Consider the following 12,594-nt stretch of genomic DNA (forward strand, 5'->3'; position numbering starts at 1 on the left):
AAATTGTTACAACTTAAACCACCCAAACTGTTAGCCACAATTGTAGCCCTATGTAAACGCGTTAGTCTGCATGGTTTTATGCCCCGTATTTTTTATATCAGTACCATATAGGACATTTTGTTAATGTTATTTCATCGTGAGTGACAATGGTTCATATTTTGTGTTCAATTTGTAACTTCTATCCTATAAATGGCCAAATTTCCTATGCTCTTATATGCGCCATTGTTGTCATTTTTTCGCACTGGAATAACATCAGCAACGTGACTCCTGACTCCTCAGCCCACCTCGGGGGGAGAGTGAAGGACAAGGAGCCCAGATACAGGACTCCATGGCCAGCAGAGTATTGCAACCTATTGCCGCCTTCGACAGGCTGTGAGGGCCGCAACAATTTTCTTTCTAGGTTAGAACACTAAAATGAATTAGAGACAAAATCCTGCCTCAAACATCTACATTCTGTCATCTTAAAATAAAAAGCCGGCAAACACTTTTCGGGCTATTTTGTGAATGCTTCGAATAGTCAATCGTTTATAACATTTCGAGTGTCGGTATAAGCATGCTTAAACACTTCCCTAATGATGTGCCGTTGTCTCGCTGCTTCTACCCAGTCAGGAGTTAGACTCACATACAGGCCTCACCCGCACGTTTGATGAATGTTTTAAAAGACAAAAACGACATTTCAGATCTACGAAATATCAAAATAATATTTGCATCTAAATTATATCGTGAATGAGTAATCATGAGAAGCAAAAACGAATGAGTGGTCTTATAATAGTGGCGACTTGTGTTGGCATAAATCTCACAACAACAATAACAGCATCAAGACGCATTTAGGAAATACAAGTAGACTCGGCTAGTCTATTCTAATTCGGCATTGAACTAATTCAATTTCAATTGAAATCCATCGTTCATGATTATCAATCAATAATCATCACTACTATTGATGATTAATCACTGATTATTTCAACAGGATTTGAGCAGTTATTTTGAGTTAAAACGAGTCTGAAGCCGACATAGGTTTTTTTTGTTAATTAAAATTCCCTGTCTGACAATAGATCTTATATGACTGATGTGGTTTAGATTATCATGTTGAGTTGAACACCTATTGTGAGTGGAGTGACAAATGAGATGACTTGAGCCTTTACCCTTTCTGCACATTGTAACCTGTAACTATTGACAGATCAATGAATCTAAATCACTCTATTCCTTATTTATTTGAGATGCAATTCAATACCAGTTAAAATTGCTTAGAATGTAACAACATGCACGTCAAATATTTACATTTACACAATGAGTATGGTCAGTTGTTCCTCCAAGTGTGCAACTGATCAGATTTGGTTTCAAACAAACATAAAAATGTGTTGCTAGTAAGCTATCCTCTTACAAACATTTTGACCCTGGTTTCCACACAAACAATTTGAAAGATCCATTTCCTAAATACTTTGAAAATGTTTTAGAGAAGTATAGAATATTCCCTATTCCATACAGTTATTGTACTCCTAACACACCATGGTGGATAGTTCCCAGTATGATTTTATTTGACAATTTAAAATACACAAAATGTTGCACCAGGCAACAGATACATATACCAAACCTGTTGAGGTTACATAAACAAAAAGTCAAGACTTATTTTCATTGTTGTCAAGTGTCATGGGCACTCTGTGTCATATATTCAGTCATAGACAGGGTTCAATGTTATATATACAGTTGAAGTCGGAAGTGTACATACACTTAGGTTGGAGACAGAAACTATAGTTTTGGCAAGACGGTTAGGACATCTACTTTGTGCATGACACAAGTCACTTTTCCAACAATTGTTTACAGACAGATTATTTCACTTATAATTCACTGTGTCACAATTCCAGTGAGTCAGAAGTTTACATACACAAAGTTGACTGTGCTTATAAACAGCTTGGAAAATTCCTGAAAATTATGTCATGGCTTTAGAAGCTTCTGATAGGCTAATTGACATCATTTGAGTAAATTGGAGGTGTACCTGTGGATGTATTTCAAGGCCTACCTTCAAACTCAGTGCCTCTTTGCTTGACATCATGGGAAAATAAAAACAAATCAGCTAAATTGTAGACCTCCACAAGTCTGGTTCATTCTTGGGAGAAATTTCCAAATGCCTGAAGGTACCACATTCATCTGTACAAACAATAGTATGCAAGTATGAACACCATGGGGCCACGCAGCCATTATACCACTCAGGAAGGAGGCGCGTTCTGTCTCCTATAGATTAACGTACTTTGGTGCGAAAGGTGCAAATCAATCGCAGAACAACAGCAAAGGACCTTGTGAAGATGCTGGAGGAAACAGGTACAAAAGTATCTATATCCACAGTAAAAACGAGTCTTATATCGACATAACCTGAAAGGCCGCTCAACAAGGAAGACGCCACTGCTCCAAAACCTCCATAAAAAAAGGCAGACTACGGTTTGCAACTGCACATGGGGACAAAGATTGTACCTATGGAGAAATGTCCTCTGGTCTGATGAAACAAAAATAGAACTGTTTGGCCACAATGACCATTGTTATGTTTGAAGGAAAATGGGGGAGGATTGCAAGCCGAAGAACACCATCCCAACCATGAAGCACAGGGGTGGCAGCATCATGTTGTGGGCGTGCTTTGCTGCAGGAGGGACTGGAGCACTTCACAAAATAGATAGCTGCATGAGGAAGGAAAATTATGTGGATATATTCAAGCAACATATCTAGACTTCAGTCAGGAAGTTAACGCTTGGATCTTCAAATGGACAACGACCCCAAGCATACTTCCAAAGTTGTGGCAAAATGGCTTAAGGACAACAAAGTCAAGGTATTGGAGTGGCCATCACAAAGCCCTGACCTCATCCCTATAGAACATTTGTGGGCAGAACTGAAAAAGCGTGTGCGAGCAAGGAGGGCTACAAACCTGACTCAGTTACACCAGCTCTGTCAGGAGGAATGGGCTAAAATTAATCCAATTTATGGTGGGAAACTTGTGGAAGGCTACCCGAAACGTTTGACCCAAGTTAAACAATTTAAAGGCATTGCTACCAAATACTAATTGAGTGTATGTAAACTTCTGACACACTAGAAATGTGATGAATGAAATAAAATCTGAAATAAATCACTCTCTACTATTATTCTGACATTTCACATTCTTAAAAAAAAGTGGTGATCCTAACTGACCTAAGACAGGGAATTTTTACTAGGATTAAATGTCAGGAATTGCAAAAAACAGAATTTAAATGTATTTGGCTGAGGTGTATGTAAACTTAAGACTTCAACTGTACACACACACACACACACACACACACACACACACACACACACACACACACACACACACACACACACACACACACACACACACACACACACACACACACACACACACAGAGCACAGAGTACCAGTCAAAGGTTTGGACACACCTACTCATTCAAGGGTTTTTATTTATTTTCACTATTTTCTACATTGTAGGATAATAGTGAAGACATCAAAACTAAGAAATAACACATACGGAATCATGTAGTAACAAAAAAATGTGTTAAACAAAACAAAATATATTTTAGATTCTTCAAAGTAGCCACCCTTTGCCTTGATGACAGCTTTGCACACTCTTGGCATTCTCTTAACCAACTTCATGAGGAATGCTTTTCCAGCAGTCTTGAAGGAGTTCTCACATTTGCGTAGTACTTGTTGGCTGCTTTTCCTTCACTCTGTGGTCCAACTCATCCCAAACCATCTCAACTGGGTTGAGGTAAGATGATTGTGGAGGCCAGGTCATCTGATGCAGCAATCCATCACTCTCCTTCTTGGTCAAATAGCCCTTACACACCCCGGATGTTTGTTTTGGGTCATTGTTCTTTTGGGAAAAAAATGATAGTCCCACTAAGCCCAAACCAGATGGGATGACGTATCACTTCAGAATGCTGTGGTAGCCATGCTTGTTAAGTGTGCCTTGAATAAATCACAGGCAGTGTCACCAGCAAAGCACCTCCACACCATCACACCTCCTCCTCCATGCTTCACACATGCGGAGATCATCCGTTCACTCTGCGTCTCAAAAGACACAGCAGTTTGAACCAAAAATCTCCAATTTGGATTCATCAGACTAAAAGACAGATTTCCACTGGTCCATTGCTTGTGTTTCTTGACCCAAGCAAGTCTTTTCTTCGTATTGGTGTCCTTTAGTAGTTGTTTCTTTGCAGCCTGATTCATGCAGTCTCCTCTGAACAGTTGATGTTGAGATGTGTCTGTTACTTGAACTCTACAAACCATTTATTTGGGCTGCCATTTCTGAGGCTGGTAACTCTAATGAACTTATCCTCTGCAGCAGAGGTAACTCTGGGTCTTCCTTTCCTGTGGCAGTCCTCATGAGAGCCAGTTTCATCAAAGCGTTTGATGATTTTTGCAAATGCACTTTAAGACATTTTAAAAGTTCTTGAATGTTTCCGGATTGACTGATCTTCATGTCTTAATTAATGGACTGTCGTTTCTCTGCTTATTTGAGCTGTCCTTGCAATATTATGGACTTGGTCTTTTACCAAATAGGGTTATCTTCTGTATACCACCCCTACCTTGTCACAACACAACTGATTGGCTCAAATGCATTAAGAAGGAAATACATTTCACAAATTCACTTTTAAGGCACACCTGTTAATTGAAATACATTCAATGTAACTACCTCATGAAGATGGTTGAGAATGCCAAGAGTTTGCAAAGCTTTCATCAAGGCAAAGGGTGGTTATTTGAAGAATCTCAAATATAAAATATATTGTCACGCCTTGGTCTTAGTATTTTGTGTTTTCGTTAATTAGTTGGTCAGGCCAGGGTGTGACATGGGTTTATGTTGTTGCATTTCGTAGTGGGGTTTTTTAGTTATTGGGATTGCGGCTGAGTAGGGGTGTTGCATAGGTTTGGCTGCCTGAGGCGGTTCTCAATCAGAGTCAGGTGATTCTCGTTGTCTCTGATTGGGAACCGTATTTAGGTAGCCTGGGTTTCACTGTGTATTTCGTGGGTGATTGTTCCTGTCTCTGTGTAGTTTCACCAGATAGGCTGTAATTAGGTTTCACGTTCCGTTTTGCTGTTTTGTATTTGTATCGTCATTTGTTTCATTAAAAACATGAGTAACCAACACGCTGCATTTCGGTCCGACTCTCTTTCGACAAACGAAGAACATCGTTACATATATTTAGATTTGTTTAACACTTTTGGTTACTAGATTATTCCATATGTTTTATTTAATAGTTTTAATGTCTTCACTACTATTCCACAATGTAGAAAATAGTAAAAAAATAAAGAAAAACCCTGGAATGAGTAGGATTTCTAAAACGTTTGACCGGTACTTTACGTCTAAAGACCGTGCTTTGACTTTTTAAAATTACTTCCGAGAAAATAGAGAATCACCTACATCGAACAGAGGGTTTATAAATATACCACAATTACTTTGTTACATGTTTCAGAGAAGAGGTTATTCCCTTATCCCATAATCATACTGCACAGAAAATTGCTTGCACCTGACACCTAAGGCCTAAAAATTATTTCTTCCATTACTTCTTAAAGTGTTTCACAGAAAACAAGTGTCTCCCTATCCCATACACATAAGGGCTGATTGTGATATAGGACGTTGTGATGAAGAACTCCACCTCGGTCCAAAAGGGGAAGTCGTAGGGACTGAAGGATCCATTCCACCTGGAACACCCCCATGGCAGCCAGGATGCCCACTGTGTTCCTTTCGATCCCCAGGTAGAGACCTTCTTCCTGGGAGGCTGTTCCACTGGCGCCCCTGCTGCACTCAGCGCTGGCACCACCACCCTCCTCTGAACCAGCAGCACCTGGTGCACCAACATTTTAGTCATTCAGTAAAACTTCTATACATAATGAGTTATAATACGGTAGGTATGTTCAACTAATGTTGTTGACAATGTGTCTGTCAACTGGACAACCCTAAGCAAACAAGTGGTCACAGACAGAGCATTGCCACTATCCACAGATCTAGAATCCGATCACTCCACCCTCAAAAATAACCTTATTAACTACTAGAGGGATGTGGTTAGGGGCAACCTCTACCGACTCCAAGGTGGTTACAGACCTTTACAATGAGACAGCTGGTGACGATGACGATGAATAGAGGCAGCAGGTTGCAGAGCAGGATGAAAATATACCTGAAGACACAGTTAATGGTCGGGCAGTTCTCCTTGGGACACTGGATGAAGTCTGGAGGGCAGCCTCCGTCTTGCGTATAGTTATCCATATGACCATCTACGTTCATGAGATGGGTAGGAGCTCCCAGGGAACATGGCTGGTATCACACACAGCCCACTCACAGCCCAGGCCAACCAGATGTTGTCTGGTACCAGAAGATGCTGACGAGGAATGTGAAGAGGATGCTGCCGATTTTGCCGAACACCTACATTCCAAACAAATAGATCAATACATTATCACATTATACAATTATCTCAGCTGCTGTCAACTTGTTTCTGACAGGAATGATTTATAAGTACATTTGTACCTATGAGACTGTGTAAATTCCGCCTGACCAGAGCACAAACTCATATAACCCTCCACACTGTAACACAACAAAAAGCACTGTCAATAGCCTACCACTGAGCCAGAAAAGCACTGTCAATAGCCTACCACTGAGCCAGAAAAGCAATTTCGAGATCCAGGGTGACAGTACTTGTAGGTCTTGGGAAGGCAGTAGCACTTTAGCCATTCACTGCTACATATACTGTACTCTACTTTACTCTCACCATGAGGAACTTGAGCGTCCGGCAGGACAAGGGGGTGAGGACAGACACAGAACATGAAGACGTTGCAGATGTTTACGACAAGGAGCTCTTACAGGTTGGAGGCAGCGAGGCTCAGGAGAAACACTTCAAAGGTTTTCAGATGGGAGATCTGGTTCTTTATTAAAGACAGGATCAGGACTACATTACCCAGAATGCCCAAGATGGTGATCTGTTGGAAACGTGGCCCAATGTGCTTGTAAGAACCACTTGCATTGGCAAGCCAGAAGAAGATGGACTGCCTCTCGAGCCTGGTGCCTCTGCAGTTTTTTCCTTGCCACTGTCGCCTCTGCTTGCTTGTTGGGAATCTATAGGCTCAGATTATTTAATATACACATCAAATTTGATTGATTGAAGAACCATTGTTCTGTCCTTCTCCACACACCAATACACTTCTTGTGTGTGTGTGTGTGAGCTTATAGTTGATCTGTTCTCCATTTCTTTCTACTTTTCCGCCTCAGTGACCTCAAGCTCTGTTGTCATGCCTTCAAATGCATCTGAACCCAGACTGCTGATTGGTTGAGCTCATTAGGTGACAAGGAAGCAGAGGATGCTGGAAAAGCAGAGGCCTGGGACTGGGAGTCTCTTAAATTGCACCTTGGAGCTTCATTTGGACAGCCTCAACTTTCGACATTTATACTACTGCATGGTACAAATAAATTAGCTGGCATAATTAAATTGGGTTGTTGCGGAAGGAGGTAGAGGTTGATTTCTACCCATTGAACTCAACTCACACAATCTTCCTATGAGTTATTACTTCAATTGCAAACATGTGTCACCTAAAATCACATGGAAGCAAAAAATCAGTACCTCTAAGAATTTAATTTCATTCAATTCTGACGATCATAATATGGGTTTAATTCAGACATAGGATGTAAAAGTACCTAAATAAAACCTCTCCTCCCACTTAGAATTACTCCAATGTCAGACACGTTCCATATAAGGCCCTTCCTGTAAGGACAACAAATAGAAAATGGGTTAAGTTTCTAGGTTGTCAGCGGTTACACCGTGTGGATTAATAGAGAGATTAACAGGAAATGGAGCGAGAGCATAAAATGTAGGTACAATTATAATTAGTACAGCATACAGGTATTTGGTGCACGTAAAACACACCTATTTCAAAATCACTGAACGTTCACTCATCCTTTCACACTCTTCCGCGTTCCTCTCATCAATCTTCCAATCCCTCAGACTCTCACCCTTTCTATCTCACCATCTCTCTTTATTCTTTCCGTTAATACCTCATGCTCACTCCCTCAAATCTTTGTCCTCAATCTCTCATCCCTTCATTCCATCTCCCTGTCCTAATTCTCATTCCCTTACTTTCACTCTCTTACTGTAATACTCTCTCCATCTTTCACTCCTCTAACCCCTCACCCTCTCTATCTCATCTCTTCACCCCCTCTCATTTCTCTTGTTTGTAAGGAAGCCTTCATGAAGCAAGACACACTCAGCAAAATAGGACAGTGAGTAAAGATGTGGGGATTGATTCTCAGTGGATAGTACAGAGTGCGGAAATCTGTAATAACACAATATCACTACACTGGTGGATTGTGAGGGAGGAGTGTAAAATCGTGATGAAAAGCTTTTGCCAATTTCAGCAGGCAGTCTATGATTCACAGGTAGACAGTGTTATTTCACGGCACATCTCTTTTCCTCCATCAGCACTGACAAGTCTGTCTTTAACACTTACCCGGTCTCATTTGAGATCTGCAAAGGGGAGTGAACGAGAGCAGAAGGAAAGGGTCAATTTACTAGAACGGGATTGAGATGCAGTCAGACCAGAGAGAGAGAAAAAGAGAGAGAGAGAGAGAGAGAGAGAGTGCCTAGTGGTTATGAGTGTGGACAAGGGACAAGGAGAGGAAACAATTTATGGATTGAGATGCATACAGAGAGTGAGTGAGTGCCTGGTGGTAAGGACAGGAGATGATGGGAGGAATGCCTGCTGTATTTCTGTATTTCTGTAGTTATAAAATGTATCTTGAATACTTGATTTCTGTCATGCAAAGCATTTTGGGACTATATCAACAATGGACTAATACCAAACAAATACCAAAAGATAGTTTTTTGGTGGAGTTTTCCTTTAAGTGGCCTTAAAGCATAACTGAGGAAAAGAAGACAAGGAAAGGAAACCACTTTAGACTATTGAGATGTACCCCCAGCAATCCAGAATGGTAAGTGAGTGTCTGCTGGTGCGTGAGTGAAGAGATAAAATGTCCTCAGCCCTGCTGTTCTAACACCATAGCACATTAGATCATGTCCCATCTTGTCTGTTTGTTCCAACAGTCTCCAAACGAGGTCTCCAGCTACCACCACACAGCCTTGTTTAAACCCGTTACTTCTCCTCTACTCTCTTACAAACAAACCCACTTCCCTCCTGCATCAGCTTTTAATCATCAATTGTATTATGCGTCTACTGTGGAAACCATGTCAAAATGGAATAGAAATGTTTACCCTGAAATGGACAATAAGGCTTTGGAACATTGAATTCCCCCTTCGTCCTCCAAGTGTGTGCTTTTATTTTATCTGAATAAAACTGGTTGCTTCCAAGGGGCTTTTAATGCCTTCAAATACAGTACCTCAAACAAGAATCATAAAGACGAGTCATTCGTTGCGTAATAGAGACTACTATGCTATGCTTCTTGTGCCCTTGCTGTTGGCCATTTGCCATTATCTTTTTTGACCTAAACAGGACAAAATGGCCACTTGACTGACCGCCACATATAGTAAGTGTTCTAACAGTAGCACGCCAGACTGCATGGGCCAAAAATCTGAACATGCTCCAGTGGCTTTACCTAATGCTGCTGTTAGAACTGAATGTTTTAATAGAGATATGATATGGCTTCATACAAATTCTACAAAGGACTTTGGTTAGCTTTTTACAGTGCCTTCAGTGTGTATGAAACCCCTTGACTTTTCCCACATTTAGTTGTGTTACAAAGTGGGATTAAAATGGATTTAATTGTCAGTTTTTGTCAACAATCTACACAAAATACTCTGTCAAAGTGGAAGAAAAAGTGTTACATTTGCAAAATTTATGAAAAATACAACATATCATAAAACATAACATAATATATCTTGATTAGATAAGTATTCACTCCATCAATATGTTAGAATCACCTTTGGCAGAGATTACAGCTGTGAGTCTTTCTGGGTAAGACAAAAGAGTTTTCCACACCTGGATTGTGCAATATTTGCCCATGATTCTTTTAAAATGTATTCAAGATCTGTCAAATTGGTTGATGATCATTGCTAGACAACCATTTGCAGGTCTTGATATAGATTTTCAAGAAAAACTGTAACTCTGCCACTCAGGAACATTTACTGTCTTCATGCTAAGAAACTCCAGTGTAGATTTAGCCTTGCATTTTAGATTTTGCCTGTGCTTAGTTTAATTTAGTTTATTTATTTTTATCCTGAAAAGCTCCCCAGTCCTTGACGATTACAAGCATACCTATAACATGATGCAGCCACCACTATGCTTGAAAATATGGAGAGTGGTACTCAGTATTGTGTTGTATTGGATTTGCCCCAAACATAACACTTTGTACTCAGGCCAAAATGTGAATTGCTTTGCCACCTTTTTTTCAGTATTACTTCAGTGCCTTGTTGCAAACAGGATGCATGTTTTGGAATATTTTTATACTGTAAAGGCTTCCTTCTTTTCACTCTGTCAATTATGTTAGTATTGTGGAGTAACTAAAATGTTGTTGATCGATCCTCAGTTTTCTCCTATCACAGCAATTAAATTCAGTAACTGATTTAAAGTCACAATTGGCCTCATGGTGAAATCCCTGAGCTGTTTCCTTCCTCTCCAGCAACTGAGTTAGGAAGGACACCTGTATATTTTTAGTGACTGGGTGTATTGATACACCATCCAAAGTATAGTTAATAATTTCACCATGCTCAAAGGGATATTCAATGTCTGCTTTTACATTTGTATCCATCTACCAATAGATGCCTTTCTTTGCGAGGCATTGCAAAACCTCCCTGGTCTTTGTTTGAAATGCACTGCTCTACTGAGGGATCTTACAGATAATTGTATGTTAGTGGTACAGAGATGAGGTAGTCATTGAAAAATCATGCTAAACACTATTATTGCACACAGAGTGAGTCAATGCAACTTATTGTCTGACTTGTTAAGCAAATGTTTACTCCTGAATTTATTTAGGCTTGCCATAACAAAGGGGTTAAATACTTATTGACTCAAGACATTTCAGATTTACATTTTTTATTAATTTGTCAAGTAAAAATAACTGACATTATGGGGTATTGTGTGTAGGCCCGTGACAAACATCTCAATTTAATCCAATTTAAATTCAGGCTGTAACACAACAACATTTGGTGTGAATGCTTTCTGAAGGAACTGTATGTATAAAGTCATGGTGGAATGCTATGCCACCAGAGATTACTATGGCAAAAAGCAAGTTTAGCTTTTAAAAAAACATTGGCCCAAGGCAACTTCCTTGAGGGATACCGTAAACACAATTCTCACCATCAGTTTACGAAGAACAGGCAGCAAACTGATTGGGTGGCTGTTTGAGCCAGGAAAGGGTGCTTTGCTATTTTTAGGAAGGGGAATTACTTTAGCTTCCTTCCACGCCTGTGGACATACACAGTCCTTTAGGCTTTGGTTAAAGACATGGCAAATAGGGGTGGCAATACAGTCTGCTACCATTCTCAATAGTTTCCCATCTAGGTTGTCTATACTTGTTGGTAAATCATTGGATTTGATTAATTCATTTGCATCTTTGAGAACTACAATTTAGTATCTATTGTAAATGTTATGGTTATTTTTCTAAAAACGTATTTAGTTGCAAATGGAACTGGGGCTATGTAAATAATTGTAAGGCTACTCATTTTGAATCCACAGGTGGCACCTTGTGTGACCATAAAAGCCTGTGTGAGATTGGACAAAGTAATGTCATTTGGTTGCAAAAGTCACTGGCCTGCCATACAGCATATACAGTGCCTTGCGAAAGTATTCGGCCCCCTTGAACTTTGCGACCTTTTGCCACATTTCAGGCTTCAAACATAAAGATATAAAACTGTATTTTTTTGTGAAGAATCAACAACAAGTGGGACACAATCATGAAGTGGAACGACATTTATTGGATATTTCAAACTTTTTTAACAAATCAAAAACTGAAAAATTGGGCGTGCAAAATTATTCAGCCCCCTTAAGTTAATACTTTGTAGCGCCACCTTTTGCTGCGATTACAGCTATTGGGGTATGTCTCTATCAGTTTTGCACACCGAGAGACTGAAATTTTTTCCCATTCCTCCTTGCAAAACAGCTCGAGCTCAGTGAGGTTGGATGGAGAGCATTTGTGAACAGCAGTTTTCAGTTCTTTCCACAGATTCTCGATTGGATTCAGGTCTGGACTTTGACTTGGCCATTCTAACACCTGGATATGTTTATTTTTGAACCATTCCATTGTAGATTTTGCTTTATGTTTTGGATCATTGTCTTGTTGGAAGACAAATCTCCGTCCCAGTCTCAGGTCTTTTGCAGACTCCATCAGGTTTTCTTCCAGAATGGTCCTGTATTTGGTTCCATCCATCTTCCCATCAATTTTAACCATCTTCCCTGTCCCTGCTGAAGAAAAGCAGGCCCAAACCATGATGCTGCCACCACCATGTTTGACAGTGGGGATGGTGTGTTCAGGGTGATGGCTGTGTTGCTTTTACGCCAAACATAACGTTTTGCATTGTTGCCAAAAGTTCAATTTTGGTTTCATCTGACCAGAGCACCTTCTTCCACATGTTTGGTGTGTCTCCCAGGTGGCTTGCGGCAAACTTTAAACGACACTTTTTATG

At 40.1% G+C, this 12,594-nt stretch overlaps 1 protein-coding gene across 1 annotated transcript; it reads right to left on the reverse strand.

The window, feature by feature from the left end:
* Positions 1-1,512: 1,512 nt before the first annotated feature.
* Positions 1,513-7,257, reverse strand: LOC135557301 (uncharacterized). Its single transcript, XM_064990485.1, is given in 6 exon segments — positions 1,513-5,668; positions 5,670-5,824; positions 6,078-6,395; positions 6,739-6,790; positions 6,792-7,082; positions 7,223-7,257. Coding segments are annotated over 6 exon segments (984 nt in total). The 3' UTR covers positions 1,513-5,535.
* Between the last annotated feature and the right edge of the window lie 5,337 nt (positions 7,258-12,594).

This window comes from Oncorhynchus masou, chromosome 16 (genome assembly GCF_036934945.1).
Source record: "Oncorhynchus masou masou isolate Uvic2021 chromosome 16, UVic_Omas_1.1, whole genome shotgun sequence".
Taxonomy (NCBI): Eukaryota; Metazoa; Chordata; class Actinopteri; order Salmoniformes; family Salmonidae; genus Oncorhynchus; species Oncorhynchus masou.